Here is a 21,910-nt window from a genome sequence, read left to right as displayed (position 1 = left end):
CAAAGTGACATGAATTAAGCACTGACATGGAAACGATGGTCACATGACTTTAGCAAATGCTTAAAAGCATCACAAAGATTTGGCCATTGAGGTTGTTCAAGAGAGACTTTTTTTTGTATTAGGGTTTGAAGTTTCTGCCCACTTCTCTCCTTGGTTAGATCACTTTGGTCAGACTCCATCTGGAGTATGAGTTCAGTTCTGGGCACAGTATTTCAGGAAGGATATATTGGCCTTGGAGGGAGTGCAGTGCAGATTCACCAGAATGATACCGGGGCTCAAGGGTTAAATTGTGAGAACGGGTACAATTCTAAAGGGGGTGCATGAACAGAGACCTGGGAGTATATGTGCATAAATCATTGAAGGTGGCAGGAGAGTTTGAGAAAGTGGTTAAAAAATGCATACAGGATCCTGGGCTTCATAAATAGAGACGTAGAGTTAAAAAAAGCAAGGACGTTATGATGAACCTTTATAAAACACTGGTTTGGCCTCAACTGCAGTGTCCAATTCTGGGCACTGCACTTTAGGAAGGATGTGAAGGTCTTGGAGAGGGTGCAGAAAAGATTTACAGGAATAGTTCCAAGTATAAGGAACTTCAGTTACGTGGATAGACTGGAGAAGCTGGGGTTGTTCTCCTCAGAACAGAGAAGGTTGAGAGGAGATTTGATAGAGGTGTTCAAAATCGTGACTGGTCTAGACAGAGTAGAGAGAACCTATTCCCATTGGCAGAAGAGTTGAGAACCAGAGGACACAGATTTAAGGTGATTGACGAACCAAAGACGACACGAAGAAAAAATTTTTTACGCAGGGAGTGGTTAGGATCTGGAATGCAATGCCTGAGAGGGTGGTGGAGGCAGATTCAATCCTGGCTTTCAAAAGGGAGTTGGATAAATACCTGAAGGGACAAAATTTGCAGGGATACGGGGAAAGGTCAGGGCAGTGGGACTAGCTGAAGTGCTTTCGCAGAGAGCCAGCACAGACTCGATGGGATGAATGGCCTCCTGTGCTGTACATCGCCTGTCTCTGCCCTTGTCTCAGCACATCCGCTGCTGAAGCCCTCATCCATGCCTTTGTTATCTCTAGACTTGACTATTCCAATGCACTCCTGGCTGGCCTCCCATATTCTACCCTAAGTAAACTAGAAGTGATCCAATTAAAAATGTTAAAACTGAGATTGATAGATTTTGGTAAAGTAAGGCTATTTTGCGATACGGAGCCAAGATGGGCAAATGAAGTTATGATACAGATCAGCAATGATATAATTGAATGGTGGAACAGGCTTGAGGTGCTGAATGGCCTACTCCTGTTCCTATGTTCCTGAAATGTTCAGTTTAATTATGACATTTTATCTGTTCTGTTTTGTTTTCATATTTTCTGTCTTTAGAACAACCTTATGGCTTCTGGAGCTAATGATTCTGAGATATATATTTGGGATTTAAATAACTTCAGTACACCAATGACAGCAGGATCAAAATCCCAGGTATGTTGCAGCCATTACTAAATGTTAGCAATGTTGTACCTGTGTCTTTGATAATTGCCAGGATAACACTGGTGGTTAGAAGCACCCTGGCTCGGCTCGGGGGGTGTTTTAGGCTCCTACAAACAGAATGGCAGTCTTGATACTGCCCTGTTTGAGTATTGCAGTGTATAGATTTTATTGAAATATTTGCCTAAATTATCCTCAATATCAGCACTTGTGCATCGGTAACTGGAATTTTCTGTATTTTTCCAAACTCTGCACAATTGCACCTTGTATAAAATGTTTGATTTATCTTTTAATGCAATGCAAGTAACATCACTATTTTGCTCTCTTCTTTTTCCTGTCTGTCTATCCACAGCAAAGAGAGGTAAGGTTCGCAGTGCACATTCTGCAAGTATAGCCTGTTAATGTAGAGATCTGCAGATTTAACATAGTTGGTTATATTTCTCCACTCTAGCTGAAGACTTCCATCTTTGTGTGTATTTCTTTGTCTCTCTTTTCCTTCTGTATCCCTCCCTCCATTCTGTGTCTCACTTCACATTGCAAAGTATCCATTGTGTATATGTGTCTCTCTATCTACATCATCGTCTGTGGTGTTTCCATAATGGGTGCGTGTCTTTCCTTACTTTGTCCTCATTATCCATAGTGGAGCGAGCCTTTGGCTTACTGGTAGTCAGAAGGTGCAGAGTTTGAATCCTGCTCCAGACAGTCCTGGTGAGTGGCGATGGGAGCTCCAGCCCTGAATTCTGGGTTGCTATCTAATGGGGGTACTCTTGTCCTGTGGGTATGGATCATTCCCCACTTCCTCCCCCATAAAACCTTTCTGCCGTTTTTGGGCTTACCACCCACTTGTCTGGTATAATGATGGTTATGGCCATGGTAGGATTGTTAATCAGCCTGTAAATCCTTCCACTACTTCGCAGTACTCTTAACAGAAGAGTGTGAAGATATGAAAATAATATCTGCAATGTGTGTGTCTATCCTCATTGTCTACAATGTTTGTCTCCCTCGCTACTCTGTCTGAAGTATTCACAGTATGTGTGTTTGTCCTTTTCTAACCCCACTCTGTCCATCCACAAAGTATGTCTCCACTATGTCCTGATTATCAAGTGTCTCTCCTCCCCATCATGTGTGTGCCTGTCCATCTCTCCACTCTGCTCACATTTTTGTTCCCGCCTCTCCTTCCGTCCACACTGGTGTCCACACGTTCTCTGATCCATGAGTGGTATTTCCAGTTACATGTGTTCGCTATGCTGTCTCTTTTCTAACTTCCTCTTGCTTTCTCTTTTTCCATCCCCTTTCTATCTGTCTTGGGCTCTGTACAATTAGAAATAAGTGTTACAGAACTATTATTATTTGAAGTCTAACTAATAGGAAGAGTGTTTGTGCTATCACATATATATCTTGTATATAATGGAAGCAATATTGCACCTTGTACGTAACAGAAACTATAATTTAAATCACGGTTGTTACTATTGTAAATATTGGCTATATTGGACACAATGTAAATGCTCATGGTAGTGGTAGAAATTTATAACACAAGACTGAAAATCAGTGTTAACAAATGATCAAGTGAGCAGTGGAGAGTGACATAAAGATGAACAGAGCTATAGACAGTGATGTCTCAATGTTCGCCTAATTTTAAATTTGGATGTTCAGTCCCTTTAATGGGCTGTGCGGTCCATTGAAAGTTTCACACATGCGCAAAATTTCATGTTGGAAAAACCAGTCCCGCCCGGGCTGCGCAGGACCGGCTGTGCGGGAACATTGGTGTCAATATAGAAATGCGCAGAATGGTGTTAACATGGGCAAGGCCTAAGTGGGGGAGTTGATGGAAGTGGCAGATGCAGGAGTATAGTTTGAAGAGCGACACTGCCATGAACAGGATGGCAGGTGGGGAATGAGGTCCACAGTTGTGGTGCTCACTAACAGAATACAGGCAGGCCGACAAATTAACAATTAAAGAAAATAGAAACAGGTCCAGAAAAACAATGAACAAAACCTGAACAATAGAATAAACTTCACAGAAAGCAATCACTGTCCGAGATCAGGGAAGCTAAAATGTAAGATGAGCCGTCCATGGTAAAGTATGTTCAAAAACAGATCAACTTCACTTGGGTGATCCATATGTGCTCCTTCCCTGGCAGGAACTGGGTTTCCGTCCATTCAGATGGATGGGATAAAGATTTGTCTCTGTTGGCTCAAAATCCTTTGTGCCACAGCATTCCCAATGGTTAAATGCTGTGGTATGAAGCCTACAGGCCAGAAAGTCCCAAATTGTGATTTTAGTCTGTTTTGAGCTCGACGATCTAGGTTGAGGTGCTAAAATTGGCCTCTGCTCCAGGCTAGGAATTCTGTTCCTGATTGCTATCCGATGATCCGCGCTAGAAGTAGTGGATGACAGCTGAGTACAGGACAGAATAGGTTCTACTGTGATGTCTCCATAGTCAAATAGCTCGTTGACACTCGTCTTGACTTACACTTGAACAGTGCATTGGAGGGCTGTCCATGCCTTTGGAAGCCCCGCCACAAGAGAAGGAGCTTTCACGAGAAGCTGGGGAAAATTGTCTTTTTAAAAACAAATCCAGATTAATTAAGGCAGAAAATTGACCATACTTTTGCAGTGGTTTGGAGCCTCCCAATGATCACTGTTATGGGAGTGGACATGTCATATTGGTGCATTGTCAGAGCTCTTCTGAGTTTAGAGTTAAGGCACATTTTTGAGGTAGAACAGAGTGTCTTGTTTTGCCTTTGGCCATTCTGTACTTGACTCGCAATGTCTTATCTCTGATGACACCAAGGGCAGAAAGTGGGAAAGCATTCCGATTCTCAGCATTGACTGGCCACATCTTGAAGTCATTGCATTTCCAGTGAATTATAGAATGATACAGGAGAAGGGGGCCATTCGGCCCATCGTGCCTGTGCTGGCTCTGTGACAGAGCTATCCAATTAGTCCCATTCCCCATCTCTGTTCCCAATGCCCTGTAATTTATTTCCCTTCCTGTATTTATCCAATTCCCTTTTGAAAGTTACCATTGAATCTGCTTGCGCCACCATTTCAGTCAATGCATTCCAAATCACAAATGCAGTTGTTAGATTGAATCACTGCAAATTTTACAGTGTTCTTGATGTGAATGAACAAAATGTCAGCCTCTGAGTTGTACAACATGAGGGGAAACAACATCGCCATCGAACCGTAATGTTTCCTTTGAAAACTCTGATTTATAGATGGGTGTTTCCCAGTGAACTGGGATGTCTCCAGTTTAAGCTGTGCATAGCTAATAGTGCAGGGCAAAAATAGTTTCATCAAACTAACTACACAACTATCAGTCATTCCTGTGTATGTTATAATGGGGCAATGTAGTGTGTACAGCGTCAATGACAAATGGTTTATATTTGAGGTACTTGCCAGACTGAGTTACTGACTGTAGTGATTACTGAATAGCTGGATATGAGCAGCAACACTTTGTGCAAGGAGCTAAATAAATCCTTTACAGAATCAGGACAGTCAAATCTGAGAATAAGCCCACAAATTCTGTCAATGGCACTCTTTATTGGACCTCAAAGTAATGTGTTGAAGAGGTGTGCAAAGGTAGATCTTTCTTCCCTTTTTCAACTTCATTCCACCCCCAACTCGTTCCTTCTAGCCCAACCGTTTGCCTTTGGTCTCTCTCTTGCCTTTCCTATCCAGCTGAGACTGATAAACTTGCTCTCTCAATGATTTCTATTGTGAAAGGGGCCAAAATTAGAAGTCAACCTTGAATCCTCTAGTTGAAAGTCTGTGCCACATTTGTGATCCGTTCCTTCATTTTCCCCCTGGTTTTCAGCCTGTTACTGCACTTTGTCTTCTCTTTCTACCCCCACCCCCCGGGCTAACAAAAGAACTCCAGCTGGAAGGATGAGGGTCTTTGGGGTCTGGTTGGTGTTTGAAATCTCTGTCTTGACCAGAGTACAACTGCCCATTTCTTGTACTGCTCTAAATTTCTCTTGCTCATGAGCTCTGCCATCACTGACCAGGTTTGGCTCTCTGTCCCCCAATGTATTAAATGTAAACTCTGTGTCTTTGTCCAAATGCCTTCACAGCATTACGCACCTCCTCCAGCCTTGTAATCTCTCCCAATTCTCGTCTTCTGACTGACTTTTTGCGCATTGCTCCACCCCACCATTTGTAGCACAGCCTTCTACTAACTTGCCTTCACTCTCTGGAAGTTCCCCTTCATACCCTTCCATTTCTCCACTTATCTAAAAACTCTTTTTTGCCCAGGCTTTTGGTCACCGCTCTAATCTTTCCCTCCAAGGCTCAGTGTCCATCTTCCATCTGTGAAACGCCATGGGACGTTTTCAATGTTGAACGTGATCTATAAATACAAGTCGTTTCTTTTGTAACTTCTCGCACCAATGCTACTTCATGGGCCCCTGGCTGTATGCTGCATATAATGGCTCTTGCTGAGTTTTCCTTCAAAGCTGTCTCAGCAGCTTAGGGTACAAGTTCATTATGTGTGTGACACTTGATCACACCATCGGCATCTGATCAGTTGATGTTATTTCCACCACGGGAGCGCAAATTCAATTGCATGGGTTGTGAGGTGGACTGAAAATACCTATGAATGGCTAGTTGTGTGCTGCAGTTATGAACCATTCTCACTAAATCCTTCATAAGATGTTTTTTAATGGGACCTTTTGAATTCACGCAGCCTTCTGAAGATATCAGCTGTGTGGCCTGGAATCGGCAGGTGCAGCATATCCTGGCCTCTGCCCACCCAAGCGGCAGAGCTGTGGTGTGGGACCTGAGAAAGAATGAACCCATTATCAAAGTCAGTGATCACAACAACAGGGTGAGTGCACACTTGCTGTCCTTAATGTACCTTCCACCGCTTTGTGCCTTCGATTCCAGTGGGTGAAAATAAGACTTTGTTGTTCCAAATGTTTAATATAACTTATTTTACCACTTGCCTTTCTTTCATTTCTGTGTGGTTAATATTTAAGAGAAACAAATGAATTGCTTGCTGAAAAATACATGTGTTTTAAAAACAAAAAGCACATGTCTCGCACAGTGGATCTGGATGAGGCCCATACTAAGAAAATTCAAGTAATTCACCTGGGCAATCCCAATCCAGTTCCGAGTGGGTTCCTAATAGCACAAAATGGACCTTAGTTTGATACTAATCTTGCACATCGACACCAGGAAGGTGGCTATTATGGGCAATGGAGCTATCCTACTGTGGGGTGCTCCTGTGAGCTGGGTTAAGGCACACTATTGAGGCAGAGAAGTGCTTTATTAGCTTATAATCTGTGCTATACCTGACCTAGTAGTGTCTAATGCTAACATTTAATCCCCGAAATGAAAGAAAGAAATACTTGCAATTATATAACGCCTTTCTCAACCACTGGATGCCCCCAAAGTGCTTTACAGCCAATGAAGTACTTTTGAAGTATAACTATTGTAATGTAGGAAACGCGGCATCCAATTTGCGCACCATAAGCTCCCACAAACAGCAATATGATAATGACCAGAGAATCGTTTTAGTAATGTTGGTTGAGGGATAAATATTGGCCTGGATATGAGGGGCCAATTCCCTAGCTCTTCTGCAAATTAGTGCCATGGGGTCTTCTACATCCACCTGAGTGCAGATGAGGCCTTGGTTTAACGTCTCACCCGAAAGATGGCACCTCTGACAGTGCAGCACTTCCTCAGCACTGCACTTGGAGTGTCAGCCTAGATTTTTGCGTTGAAGTCTCGAGTGGGACTTGAATCCACAATCTTCTGACTCAGGCGAGGGTGTTTCACCTAAAGAGCAGAAAGATTTGCTCAAGTGAAAAATCTAGAGCTGTGGATTAGTTCCATATAAAATAACTAGTGTGGTTTCACTTGACTTTTGTAGATGCGTTGTTCTGGAATGGCCTGGAACCCTGAAGTTGCAACTCAACTTGTTCTTGCATCTGAAGATGATCGAATGCCCATACTGCAGATATGGGACTTGCGGTTTGCTACTTCGCCTCTCAAAGTGTTAGAGAATCACACCAGGTAATTAAACATTGTTGAGGGACAATAAGGCACAACTCCAAGCTTTGCTTTCTGGAGCAACAAAAGGAGGAGATGGGACATGTGGTGTCAAGGAATGTGCGGTACGCTATTGAGAGATGTGATAGCGACAGATTGTCAGCATGATTGCAAAGAAACGGAAGAATAGAAGCGGAAGTTGGGCATCTTTTTCTGCACCTCCTGTGTTTTCACTGGTGTATACAGTGGCTTCTTACAGTCTACGGTTTTGATATTTGTAATACATTGTTACCTTTCTGGACACCTCTATTCCCAGTCCTTTGCTTCTTGCTGTTTGATTTTCTGATCTCTTGTGTTTTTTTAGCTGTTCTGCTTTTTAATTTCTCTTGCTATTTGTTCCTCTTTTTGTTTCCTCGTTTTGCTTGCTTCTGCCTCTATTTTTAACTTCACTTTTTCTCAATTTCTGAGTTCCACTCCCTCAGTCACTGGCCTTATTTATTGGCCTCATTGTTCTAATGCTCAATGAGCCATCCCCCATTCACCTCCGGTTTACATCATTATCTCTTCGTTCCCTCCCTCATTGTCACGATGAGCGTGGAGAACACTGCTGGGAGGTGAGTGTATCCGATTCTCCCATAAACTCGGCAAGGATTGGTGCTGTTCCCTGTATTTTTCTTGCAGCTGTCGTGCTATAAAAATCATGTCCGTTGTACCCCGAAGAAGACGAAATTCGCACACTGACTCCGGGAGGATATCGCAGCCACAGGGAGAAGATGGTTGAAGAGGATTCTAGCGATGACTTTCCCAGTGGCTGATAACAGGGGATCCCTCTACTTTCCACAGTCGAACTTTTCCCCTTTTTTAAAGATGGTCACGACTACAGCCTCTCTGAGATCTCCCGGCATGATCTCCTCCTTCCAGATGAGAGAGATGAAGTCATGTATTTGTCCCAATAGTGCCTCTCCATTATACATTAGTGTCTCAGCCTTGTACATGGCCTTCTTTGACCTTGCAAAGGCCTTTCGACACTCCATGAGGGGCTATGGAGCATCCTCCTCCGTCACCATCTCCACCTGCTCCACGACAACATGCGTGATCTTGACCAACGGATCCATTACAGACCCAATCCAAGTCCGGACAGGGGTCAAGCAGAGCTGCGTCATCACACCAACCCTCTTCAATCTTCCTCGCTGCCTTGCTCCACCTCACACTCAACAAGCTCCCTGTGGGAGTGGAACTTAAACTACAGAACCCGTGGGAACCTGTTCAACCTTCGTCGTCTCAAGGCCAGATCCAAGACCATCCCAACCTCTGTCGTCGAGCTACAGTACGTGGATGACGCATGCGTCTGCGCACATTGAGACTGAACTCCAGGACATAGTCAACATCTTCACTGAGGCGTACGAAAACATGGGCCTTACACTAAACATCCATAAGACAAAAGTCCTCCACCAGCCTGTCCCCGCCACACAACACTACCCCTCAGTCATCAAGATCCACGGCGCGGCCTTGGACAACGTGGACCACTTTCAATACCTCAGGAGTCTATTATCAACAAGGGCAGACATCGACGACGAGGTTCAACACCGCCTCCAGTGCACCAGCGCAGCCTTCAGCCACCTGAGGAAAAGAGTTTTCGAAGATCAGGACCTCAAATCTGCCACCAAGCTCATGCCTGTAGTGATACCCACCCTCCTGTATGGCTCAGAGACGTGGACCATATACAACAGACACTTCAAATCGCTGGAGAAATACCACCAACGATGTCTCCGCAAGATCCTGCAAATTCCCCTGGGAGGACAGACGTACCAACGTTAGTGTCCTTGACCAGGCCAACATCCCCAGCATCGAAGCACTGACCACATTCGACCAGCTCTGCTGGGTGGGCCACATTGTTCGCATGCCTGACACACGACTCCCAAAGCAAGCGCTCTACTCGGAACTCCTACACGGCAAGCGAGCCCATGTTGGGCAGAGGAAACGTTTCAAGGACATCCTCAAAGCCTCCTTGATAAAATGCAACATACCCACCGACACCTGGAAGTCCATGGCCAAAGACCGCCCTAAGTGGAGGAAGTGTATCCGGGAGGGCGCTGAGCACTTCGAGTCTCATCGCCGAGAGCATACAGAGATCAAGAGCAGGCAGCGGAAGGAGCGTGTGGCAAACCAGTCCCAACCACCCTTTCCTTCAATGACTGTCTGTCCCACCTGTGACAGAGACTGTAATTCACATATTGGACTGTGCAGTCACCTAAGAACTCATTTTTAGAGTGGAAGCAAGTCTTCCTCGATTTCGAGGGACTGCCTATGATGAAACTCTGAAATTAGCTTGTACTTGCTATTACCAAGAGAGTGGTTTCAGAGAGAGGCCGAGGTAGACCTCTTCCGTGCTAGACGGCTGAGAGAGCAGGACCAGGCCCACCTGGTAGGAAATGGAATCGAGCTGGAAATCGCACAGAAACAAAAGTTTTCAAAGCTAAAATGTTCCCTCAGCAGTTAAATCATGTGAATTGCAAGAAATCCTGCCTGCCTGGGGTGTGAGGACAGGTGTATCATAGGAGACAGCGAAAGGTTTCCTGACATTTGTTACTGTCAGGGTACTGAGTTAATAGAAAGACAGACAGACTTGTATTTATATAGCGCCTTTCACAACCACTGGATGTCTCAAAGCTCTTTTCATCCAATGAAGTACTTTTTTTTGGAGTGTCGTCACTGTTGTAATGTGGGAAACGTGGCAGCCAGCTTGCACACAGCAAGTTCCCACAAACAGCAATGTGATGATGACCAGATAATCTGTTTTTATGTTGATTAAGGGATAAATATAGGGGAGTGTTGAAAAAATTCAGTACAGGGTAGTTTTAATCTGGATTAGTTGCTCAAGTCTCTTGTCTTTTGATCTGTAAGGTGGTACAGATATGTGTACTGTAAGCAAAAGATATCTGCATTGTCAGATAAAAGATATCCGTGCAGTAAGCATCAACAAGAACGTAACCTTTTACACACCTAAAATTGAATGAAAGTAGTAAAGCTTTGGTGCTGTTTATTGGGTCTGAAAGATTTGTATTGCATCAGTTTGACCTGAAAGAGAAAATACAAGGATTTGGAATTAATTTACTGAATGGGTTCCCCAAGAAGCATAACCTGGATCGAGCTGATCCGAAAACAGCTGCTGCAAGTTATTTGAAACAACTCGCTGTGAATGCTTCAGGGAGACAAGAAGAGGGAAAGGATAAAGGAAAAACGAAAGTCAAGCCGGGAAGGAGTGGGAAAAGTCCTTTGCTAAGGCCAGACATAGAAACCGGCAGTGAGAGGAGCACTGACGGTTCATGCAAGTAAAGAGGCCCCAGAAGAGACTGAATGACACTTGTGCCCTGGAGCCCGAGAAATAGCAACAAGGCTGACTGAGGTGAAGAATACTTGCTGCAGGAATGGAGCAGAATTCAATCCCTGGGATCGAGAGAAGGCTAGGACTTTGCAAGGGGAAAGTTCCAACATGGAGCAAATAAATTCTTTTTTTTTAAAGTGATATTTTTAAAAGTAATTTTTGTTCTGAATATCATTATTGGAGATAAATGGTGCAGTGGCTGGGAAGTAGCATGGCTATTGAAATAGCAATAACACTTTCTTGACTGATTTGATTAGGATGTGTGCGAGGTGCAAGACTTCAACTTTCTAGGTAGATAGTGTATTGTTACAATACGAGTTGATACTGATGCAAGTTGTTAATGTGTGTCTAAAACCTCAAAAAATTGTTTAATAGGAACTTAGGAAAGTGCAGGACTGGAAAACCTTCTACACTCATTCTGTCCATTTTCAAACTCTGTCAGAGGGGCATTGTTTGTCTGTAAATTATCCACATGCTCTATTTGATGTATGCTTTAAATTTTCTTTCTCGTGTGCATACACTATTTTAACTAGGAGAGTGGATTGCTCTTGGCCTTTGCCTGTGAAGCATGCAGGCTAGCTATAAGGTGTGCAAGAGCGAGCAGCAGTAGCTTTTCCTTCTCCCCTCTCCTGTAAAACAGTACCTCGATTTTGCTTAGTGCCTCCGCCATTGCTTAAAAATTGGAAACTTGCGCTGCAGGAAGTGTCTGGCTTTTATTCAAGCTGTCTGTCTCCTCCTATAACCTCTTTCTCCCCCCCCTCTCTCCCCCCCCTCTCTCCCCCCCCTCTCTCCCCCCCCCTCTCCCCCCCCCCCCCAGCGATTATTCAATTTTATTTCTGATATTTACCATTTTACCATCCAGAGGCATACTGTCCATATCGTGGTGTCAAGCTGATGCAGAGTTGCTCCTTAGCAGTGCAAAAGATAATAGGATCCTGTGCTGGAATCCCAACACTGGAGAGGTGAGTGACTGTCACTTATAATAATAATGAATTCAGTTGAGTGGTGAGCCGTATGCAGTCAAGCTGAATTTGTATGACTCCAATTGACGTAAAGGACTACTAACTTCTGTATCAACCATGGTAGCTGTTCTGTTAATGATAATGAACTGTTCTTTCTGGTTCAAGTAACCACAACCGAATGGATGGTTTTGCTAACTCTTGCAATCTGAAGTGCAAGGGCGATGTTTTGATCAGGCACTAAGTGTTGCTGTTAATTGATTTCAGGTGGTCTACGAGTTGCCAACAAGCAGTCAGTGGTGCTTTGACGTCCAGTGGTGTCCTCGGAATCCAGCAGTCCTCTCGGCTGCTTCCTTTGATGGGCAGATCAGCGTTTATTCTGTAATGGGAGGGAGCCTGGAAGCACAGAAACAAAACCACGTTGATAAAGTACGTGAATCTATCAGGAGTCAGGTTACATTAAAGTAGTGAAAAAATGTACATCATTAAGGTGAGAGGTGTTTTTAAAAAAAACTCAAGACACTACAAGTGTTGGATGCTGAATGATTAGGAAGTACATGTGGCATTAATTTTCACCAAATAACTAAAACTTCAATTTTGAAAGATCTTAATTTTCCTTTTTAAATAAAATAGTGGGCTGTGCGTGACATTTTAGGGGAATGGAAAGATATCTACAATTTCTTTTTTCTGCATTGCTGTTTGCTGCTGCATTCCCTGTAATTTTCATTGAATTGTTAAGTTGTATTCTATCCTGCGCCCCCCTCCCCCCACGCCCATTCCCCATTATCAGTTCCTTGCATGCCTCTTGCTAAAGTGCAGCCGCCTTCAGCTGTGAAGCAGGCAATTGCTCTCGGTGGGCACTATCTTGGATGCTGCCCCAGTGATCTGCCGATAAGCAATATGGCCTATGACATTTATTACCCTTCTCTGCAAAACTGTGAATGTCCCTCATTAATCTCCTTGCTCGTGCACACTTTTCCCTGATAACATATATTTTAAGTATGATATTGAATGTCACAAGGATTCATGACATAATTGGAAAAAAACAGCCTTGAGAGTTTGACCTGTAATTCACTCATTCCGGTGCTCCTGAGTCACTGGCTCTCTGTCGAGTTCCCTACACCCTCTGTCGAGTTCCCTGCGCTCTCTGTCCCTCTCCCCATCCCCCCCCCCCCTCCCGCGCCCTCTGTCCCCCCCCCCGCGCCCTCTGTCTCCCCCCCCCCCCCTGCGCCCTCTGGTCCCCCCCGTTCCCCCCCCCCCCCCCGCGCGCGGCCTCTGTTCCTCCTCCTCCCCCCCCCCCCCCCCCCCCTCCCTGCGGCCTCTGTACCCCCCCCTCTCCCCACGGCCTCTGTCCCTCTCCCCCCCCGGCCCCCAAGTGTAATTTTTGCCAATTGATCAGATTCAGATTGAACCAGAGGTCTCGAATTCACCCTTCTATCCCAATGCAAAATGACTAATGTAAATGTTCTGAAAATTAGAGAGCCATTTAAAGTGTTTGGTGTTCACTATTGCATTCAAAGCTAAGTGTTGTCGGTTTTAATCCACTTGTGTACTTTAAAATGCATTTTCTTTTTGAATTTAGATTTCTTCCTCATTCAACAACCTCGACCCATTTGGCACTGGACAGTCTCTCCCTCCTCTCGATATCCCACAGAAGGCAGTTAGGCCCACCATGGTGCTTCCTTTGAAAAAGCCTCCCAAATGGATCCGGAGACCTGTGGGAGCATCATTCGCTGTGAGTTATGTTGTACATTTGATCGATGAAGCGTAATGCCTTGCTAGTCTGACCAGCCCCTAATCTCTCTTTGCCGTGAAACCATTCCTGCACTTTAATATAATCAGTGGTCTAAATATGGAATTGTCACATATTCTACCTGAAACAGGAATATCATAATTACAACATCAGTAGTCTATAATTTAAACTTAATGTCCAGACTCTGTGTGAACAGTGTATTTCATAAAAATACATTTCATTGACTTGCTTCCAACGTTCCTGCTAAGCTGTGTGGCCATGCAACGGTCTGGATGTCCCGCGCAGGACGCTCACCAGCTTTTCAATAATTGCACATGCACGAAAAATTGAATGGGCTGCGCAGCCAGTTAAAGGGCCTGAGCACCAAACAATACTTTTGCAGGAAACACCCCCTCCCCACCCCCTCCCCCCCCCACCCCCAAACAAAGTTGGCAAGATTGGCATTTTGGAATCAGAGCTCCAAGTAGTTAGTTATCTCATGTGTTTGGTAAAGCACCACCATAGAATATACTTACATTTTAATAATCCTTGGTTGTAAAGTTACAAACAGTAAACTTTTCAGGTCTATCTTTGGCTAAAAGACAGCTGGTAAAGAAATAAATGAAATCATCCCCTTGCACATTTTTTGTTTTGTTTTCCTCAGTAGCTGGTTCTGTTTTCCTGTCGTTACATGGCCTTTCAGGGTCTATATGGTTAGCCAGGTCCAAGGAAATAAGCCACAAAGTTATTGACAATAAAATGTCATATTATGCAGGCTTCTTCCAGTTGTCTTACCATTTGAACTGTGCCTGAAGCTAATCCATAAGATGGAGAAATCAACTATAGTCTTAGCTTGTTGATGGATCAGGTCACAAAATCAGAGAAATATACGGCACAGAAGGAGGCCATTTGGCCCATTGTGTCTGTGCCGGTCGATAAAGAGCTCTCCAGTTGAATCCCACTTTCCAGCTCTTGGTTTGTAGCCTTTCAGGTTGTGGCACTTCAAGTGCATATCCAGGTATTTTTTAAATGCAATGACGGTTTCTGCCTCTACCACCCTTTCAGGCAGTGAGTTCTCCTAACTCCCCTCTAAACCTTCTACCAATTACTTTAAATCTATGTCCCCTGGTTATTGACCTCTCTGCCAAAGTTATCCGCTTTATCTAGGCCCCTCATAATTTTATACACCTCAATTAAGTCTCTCCTCAGCCTCTTTGTTCCAAAGAAAACAACCCAGCCTATCCAACCTTTCCTCACAGCTAAAATTTTCCAGCCCTAGCAACATCTCCGTAAATCTCCTCTAGTATCCTCTCTCGTGCAATCACATCTTTCCTGTAATGTCGTGACCAGAACTGTACGCAGTATAGTTGGTTTTACCTCTAATAATTTTCTGCTTTGGAATTCAGTTTTCAGCAGTTTTATGTTTTGCTAGTTTACTCTGAAATCTTTTTATTCCAAATTTGAAAATGCTTCAGGGACACGGGGCAGGAAGCCCACACCAGGGGCCTCAGCTACTGCCACAGTAAGCATGTAATCTGGTTATGTTGGCAGTGCATGAGTGACTGCCATTGTGGTAGGCTTCAGTCTGGGACAAAAGTGGATCTTTTCAGGAAATTCAGACATTTACATCATTGTAAACACCTTTCCCTGTTGAGGGTAATTTTGTGTTTTTGAAAAATGCAGCCCAGAACAGTGCATTTATTTACTTCTCAAAATCCGGGAATGGCTCTGGGTGAGATTGTCACTGTGCATAAGTTCAAGTAACGTGTCACTGAATTTTATTCACTAATTTGAACGCTTATTTAAGACTTCTACAGAGTACAAGATTGCACAAGCGAAGCTCCGTCACCTGTAAAGGTGAGAAGGGGTGTTATCATTGACACTGAAAATATTAAACAGCAAAAGTTGGATTTCACAGTGCTTGCCAAGATTCTCGGAAGTGCCTGTTTTTCTAAGTTTTCAGATTTTCCTTCGGACATTTTACACCCAACAAGAAGTTGTTGTCTAGAAAATGATAACCCATGAGAACAAACTATTTCCGCAGTGTGGAGATGACTTGATAAGTTATAAAGAGAATATAGTTTCTGTGTATTGGTCCTATTAGGAAATCGTTAATATCAGTGAAGTGAAAATGCTCCATGTATCTGCACCAGATAATTTTCTAACTTAAAGTCAAAATCTGTTACATTTGCTTTTACCCCTGCACCTTCACTGTTGCAGTTCGGAGGGAAGCTGATCACTTTTGCCAATTCAAAAGCTACTCCACCACAAATACAGCAGCCTGTTTCATGTCAAGTCTTTGTCAGTGTGGTTACTACGGAAACAGAATTTTTGTGCCGTTCCAGCGAGCTTCAGACTGCACTCCGGTCAGAGGCATTGGTCCATTACTGTCAGTCCAAGATCAACATCGCACCCACAGAATTTGAAAAGAACATCTGGAACTTCTTGAAGGTACATACCGCTTCGACAGCTTTCTAAATGTTCGAGTTTGCTGAATGTGCCTGTTAAAATTCACATTATCAACATTTGAAGTCCTTTTCAGAATACTTTAACTTAAGTTTTCGATGGAATTATTTGTGTACTTGAGCCCTTTCCGCTGCTGTAGCGTGGAAACCAACAGTCGAAACAGGCTGCTGAACATCCTACCTTATTGGGTTTCTTTAAATGGGAGGCATGTTTCTATGAGAAACAATCAGAATATTAATTATTTCATCATTTGAGTGGACAAGGTGTGAGCGGAAACCTATTTGGCGTCTGTTGAGTTGTTTGATTGGCCAAGCTTACTGGGATTTTGTCTAACACTCCTTGTATGGTTCAAGCAATCACCAATTACTAGCCCCGTCTTCGCTCCGTTACAAACTCGTATAAACTGTAATTTCGAACAACGAAGGTGAGCGCCAAATAAACGATCTGATTATAACAGCAAAGACTTGGGTTTGTACAGCACCTTTAATGTAGAAAAATGCCCCAAAGCACTTTACAGAGATATAACAAATATAGATGCTGAGCCTAAGAAGGGGTTATTCGGATAGGTGACCAAAAGCTTTGTCAGAGGTGCGTTTTAAGGATCATCCTAAAAGAGGAGAGGAGGAATTTCAGGAGGGAAGGCACGACCACTAATGGTGGGGCAAAGCTGGAGAGGGATGTCAAAGGGCACAAATGCAGTGTGTTCAGAGGGTGGGATTTTAAGGCTGGAGGAGATTAGAAAACGGGTGCAGCAAGGCAATGGAGGAACTTAGACAAGGATGCAAATTTTAGCTTTAGTTTCTGATCCGCTCATTCCCATCAATACAGGAAAGCTGACGTCTCTTGAAAGTGACAACTATTTCCAAACTGTGTTTGCATATAGTATTCCTTCTGCCACATAAACAACTGAAGTCTTTAGGAATGTAGTCTGAAGTTATCTTTAAAAAAAATCACAAGAATTCTGTCCATCAAAAATGTTACTTGATAAAGATATAATGCAGAAATTTTACATGATAGCACTGCAACTGAATCAGAATCCTATCAGCCTTCAGAGCTTTGTGGGTGAATTATACTTTAATAGATTTTATCACAGTCTATAGTTTTACATATTATGTAAACTTCTTAACAGAGTGCCTATAGTCTGCTAAAGTTAGATAAAATATGGTGTCTTTTTGACATCCCTTCTGGATTCCCCTCGCTCCAAAAAATTGGTTTACCAGCAATGCTTACAATTATTTTAAATAAATGGGTGTCCCTCGTACTGGAAGCTCCTGTATGCCCTTCTCGGGTAATTCTAGTTGACGTTTATTTTATTCACCCTTCCTCCAATTTTTGTGTCTCCCTCTCCTCTAGACACTTGTTAGTGTGCTGTTTCATACCTTGCCCCTGTGGCTGTTCTACATATATGAGCAGAGATGGAGGTTGTCATAGAATCATAAACATTAGAAATTTACAGCATAGAAGGAGGCCATTTGGCCCATCGTGCTAGCCGAGAAAGAGCAATCCAGCCTAATCCCACTTTCCAGCTCTCGGTCGGTAGCCCTGTAGGTTCAGCACTTCAAGTGCACATCCAAGTACTTTTTAAATGCAATGACGGTTTCTGCCTCTACCACCATTTCAGGCAGTGAGTTCCAGATCCCTCCCTCCCCCATTCTCTGGGTGAAAAAAGTTCTTCTCAACTCCCCTCTAATCGTTCTACCAATTAATTTATATCTATTCGCCCTGGTTATAGACCTCTCTGTTAAAGGACATAGGGCCTTCCTATCCACTCTATATAGGCTCCTCATAATTTTATACACCTCAATCAAGTTTCCCTTCAGACTCCTCTGTTCCAAAGAAAACAAACCCAGCCTACCTAATCTTTCCTCATAGCTAAAATTCTCCAGTTTTGGCAGCATCCTCGTGAATCTCCTCTGTGTACCCTCTTAGGCCACAGCTCTGGTCACCACATTGCACTAACTAGTGTTTTATACAGTTAAAGCATAACTTCTATGCTCTTATATTCTATGCCTCGGTTAATAAAGGAAAGGACAAACAGGCCATTTGACTGTGAATCTGAGCCGAGCACATTCCTGCCCTCACACACAAACAGTTTCCAGATGGATAATAATCCAGGCTGGGAATCCTCCTGCCCACCCCAGGAGCATCAAGCCATTTCCATCAGGTCTCCAGATATTCGCTATCTTGGCATAGACCAGGGATCTCCTTAATCTGTGTGGTGCAGTACCATTCTGGGCAGTAATTTTACTCCTCAGGATAGCTCTCTGATTAAATGTCAAACATGTTACTATGGATTAAACAGTTTCATGCTAATACAGATTAATAATTGCTTTCCACTAGGTAAACTTTGAACAAGATCCTCGAACAAAGTACTTGAATCTGCTTGGCTACAGTAAGGAAGGATTGGATAAAAAGGTAAAAATCTAAATGTAAATTATCTTTGTGGTGAGGTTTGACTCTGTAGGTTTGATGAGTATACTGCTTGTGAGGATAGATGCAAAGGAGCTGAGGCCTCTTGCTAAAATTCCATGTTTCTGCACCTGTCCTTGGAAAGCTGGTGAAGATGGTGACTAATTAGGGAAGGCCAGTTTTTCTTTATTTAAAAAAAAAACTAGACGATTTTTTAAAAAATTAGCTGGTTGACCTGTAATGTTGCTAACTGAGTTTCCTTCAAACTGTGTTTCCTTCGTCCTATAAATACTTTCAACTCCCGAATTCTTTCTGTCTCGGTTACTCCGCTTTCTACTCAGTCTCTTCCAGTCGGGTCTGTCTCCTGCGTTTGTTCACTCCCTTGCTTGCTCTTTCGCTCTCTATCGCTGTCACTTCTCTCTCTCTCTCTCTCTCTCTCTCTCTCTCTCTCTCTCTCTCGCGCATTGTCATGTGCTCACTTGCTCTCTGTCGCACACTCCCTTTGCTCCCTATTTGAATAGTCCATAACTCTCTCTTATGCTTTATTTGAATGTTTCCTTTTTGAATGTTGCCAATTGATCCACATTGAATTGTCATTTTCAGATTGCCTCATCTCTAGGTAACAGCACGCGACTGAAAAGTCTAGAAATAGAGGTGAATGAGCGTATACAGAAGATGCCAGGTGTCTCCAGTCAGGTACTTGCTGGTTCAGTTGCAATTGTCCCCAAACCCCACTGACCTTAACGGCCATTACTTGCATGGTCATCTGTTTTGCGAGATACATCATGTCTGTGAACAGAGAACAGCATTAGTAATCCTTCAGTGCCAGAACTTCACTGGCGTCAATGTAGTGGTGCATGAGCTGCTCTTTAAACTGGTTATTCCAATTACTGATGCTTCATAGGAACACGAATAGTCCATTCATCTCTTTGAGCCTGCTTCACTATTGAATTTGATCGCAGCAGACCTATACCTCAACTCCATTTATTCACCATTGATCCATGTCTCTTGATAGCCTTACGTAACACAAAATCTATCGACCTCTGTCTTGGAACTTTCAATTGACCCAGCATCTACAGCCTTTTGGGGCAGAGTATTCCAGATTTGCACTGCCGATTATGTGGGGAAAAAAGTACTTCCTGAATTCACTTAATAGGCCTAGTTGTAAACTATGATTTAAGTTTATGGCAACTTGTTCTGGATAATTTCTCTATATCTATCTATTGAATCCCTTAATCATTTTAAATATCTCGATTAGATCACCCCTCAACCTTCTGAATTTAAGGGAATGCACGCCAGATTTATGCAACTTATCCTTGTAATTTGATCCCTTAAGCCCTGATAGCAAGCTGGCGAATCTGCGCTCTACCCCTTCATAAGAACATAAGAAATAGGAGCAGGAGTAGGCCATACGGCACCTCGAGCCTACTCCGCCATTTAATAAGATCATGGCTGATCATCGACCTCAACTCCACTTTTCCGCCCGATCTCCATATCCCTTGATTCCCTTAGACCCCAAAAATGTATATCTCAGCCGTGAATATATTCAGAGACTCAGCATCTACATCCCTCTGGACAGAGAATTCCAAAGATTCACAACCCTCTGAATGAATAAATTCCTCCTCATCGCTGTCTTAAACAGTTTACCCCTCATCCTGAGACTGTGCCCCCTATTTCTAGACACTCCAGCCTAGGGGAAACAACTTCTCAGCATCTACCCTGTCAATCCCCTTTAGAATCTTGTATGTTTCAATGAGACCACCTCTCATTCTTCTAAACTCCAAAGAGTATAAGCCCATTCTACACAATACAGACAGCCCTCTCATCCTAGGATCCAATCTAATGAACCTCATCCCCTTTCACAGCCAATATCTGTTCCCTGAGATTCGGTGCTCAAAACTGAACAGAATACTCCAGATGGGGTCTGACCAAGGCTTTGTACAACTGAGGCATCACTTCCTCACTTGAATTCCAACCCCTTGAGATAAAGGCCAACATTATCGTTTGTGCACTAGCTTTTAGTGATTTATATACATGGCTGGATGACATACTCCTGTCCCCATGTTTCTACCTGCCTTACCTTTTATCTGGGATCGCTTTCATTAGAATAGGACAGATTTTGAAAAGATGAGGAATGAGCTAGGTGAGGTGGAAATAGAAATTGACATTCAGGACTGTACATAAAAGATGTTTAAAAAGGAAAGATTACAAAGTTACAGAATAACTGTACACCCTTTTTTTAAAAAAAAGTTTTGAAATGCTGTGGATAAATAGAAGCTATAAACAAACTAAAACTGCAGAATGAGAAAAGAAGAAGTTTGGAAAAGGATTAGAAAGGAGGGAGTATGAGGAAACAATCTTAAAAAAAAAGTAATTGTCAAAACCAGCACTGTATTTGGATCGTCATGTAGTGCCTGATTGCTGCCAGCAGGTGGGGCAACAGGGGTACTCCAGCATCTCTGCATCAGATGAAAATGTGCAATAGCCTCCATTCTAAAATGCCTAAAGTGATCTCTCAGGATTGACAGTAGGTATTCATAATGTCAGAAAGGCAGAATTCATAAAGGTATAGAAGTGTAAACTGTCTGAGATTGCTGTTATTGTGTGTAGATCTTCAGTATTATTAGTGATGCCGAAATTCTAATTATAAGCAACAAAGATAGATTAACAAAAAGACTAAACTGGTTACGTGTGGTTTGATGTCTCACTGAATGAAGACGTGAATACAGTCCACTTATCAGCACAAATCTTATGATGAAAATACCTCGAGTCAATGGACACTACATCTGATCCAGTTTCTGTGCACTTTAAATGCTATTGATGCATAAATTGAAATTACAACACCTTTCAAAAAGAGAACACGGTCCTTTGTGAACTAGTCATATGTGCTTGAGGATTTTTGCACTGTAGTGCAATGAACAAATGAGTACATTTTGTAACTTTGTTCAGGCGCCAACACATCTTGTATCCATCAAAGCAGTGACCTCTGTATTTTTGTTCGCTCGCTGTTCCAGAGTTCCAGCTCCGAGGAGTCCATAGCAGCGGGAGATGCCTCGACAACTTCTGACTTCTTCGACAATATTCCGGGAGAAAGGCCCATCTTCGAAATCCCTGTGACGGGAGGTAAATACTGGATGATTCTCAAACTGCACAAACTACAAACCCATCTGATTTTGGAATTGGGAGCGAGCGGCTTTATTTTCCTTTTCCAACCCTACCCCTTTCTCTGCTGAAGGCTCAGATCTGGGCTGGAGGCCCAGTTCTACAGGAGCTGGCCATCTTCCAGCGCTGTGCTTCAAGCGCTTATTTTTCATGTTTAACCCTCAGCAATGAGTAACGCCAGGCTGTTTGGGCCTGATCCTATCCTTGCTTGATGCCAACGCTAGTGTATTTTCCAGAAAAATAAGGAAAAAGAACGACCTACATTTATTTCGCGCCTTTCACGACCTCAGGCCGTCCTAAAGCACTTTACAGCCAATGA

At 43.2% G+C, this 21,910-nt stretch overlaps 1 protein-coding gene across 2 annotated transcripts in view; it reads left to right on the top strand.

The window, feature by feature from the left end:
* sec31b (SEC31 homolog B, COPII coat complex component) overlaps nucleotides 1-21,910 on the top strand; it is an 88,371-nt gene that overhangs the window by 19,693 nt on the left and 46,768 nt on the right. For both annotated transcript variants that reach the window (XM_070865796.1, XM_070865795.1), the window contains exons 5-14: nucleotides 1,382-1,477; nucleotides 6,172-6,312; nucleotides 7,360-7,502; nucleotides 11,726-11,825; nucleotides 12,090-12,251; nucleotides 13,405-13,557; nucleotides 15,775-16,005; nucleotides 18,361-18,435; nucleotides 19,033-19,125; nucleotides 21,444-21,552. In XM_070865796.1, coding sequence (XP_070721897.1) covers nucleotides 1,382-1,477; nucleotides 6,172-6,312; nucleotides 7,360-7,502; nucleotides 11,726-11,825; nucleotides 12,090-12,251; nucleotides 13,405-13,557; nucleotides 15,775-16,005; nucleotides 18,361-18,435; nucleotides 19,033-19,125; nucleotides 21,444-21,552 — 1,303 coding nt within the window. The remainder of the gene's footprint in view (nucleotides 1-1,381; nucleotides 1,478-6,171; nucleotides 6,313-7,359; nucleotides 7,503-11,725; nucleotides 11,826-12,089; nucleotides 12,252-13,404; nucleotides 13,558-15,774; nucleotides 16,006-18,360; nucleotides 18,436-19,032; nucleotides 19,126-21,443; nucleotides 21,553-21,910) is intronic.

The sequence above is a fragment of the Pristiophorus japonicus genome, chromosome 22 (genome assembly GCF_044704955.1).
Source record: "Pristiophorus japonicus isolate sPriJap1 chromosome 22, sPriJap1.hap1, whole genome shotgun sequence".
In the NCBI taxonomy this organism is placed as follows: domain Eukaryota; kingdom Metazoa; phylum Chordata; class Chondrichthyes; family Pristiophoridae; genus Pristiophorus; species Pristiophorus japonicus.
Note: the sequence above shows the minus strand (reverse complement) of the source record. Positions and strands in the feature narration are given on the sequence as shown.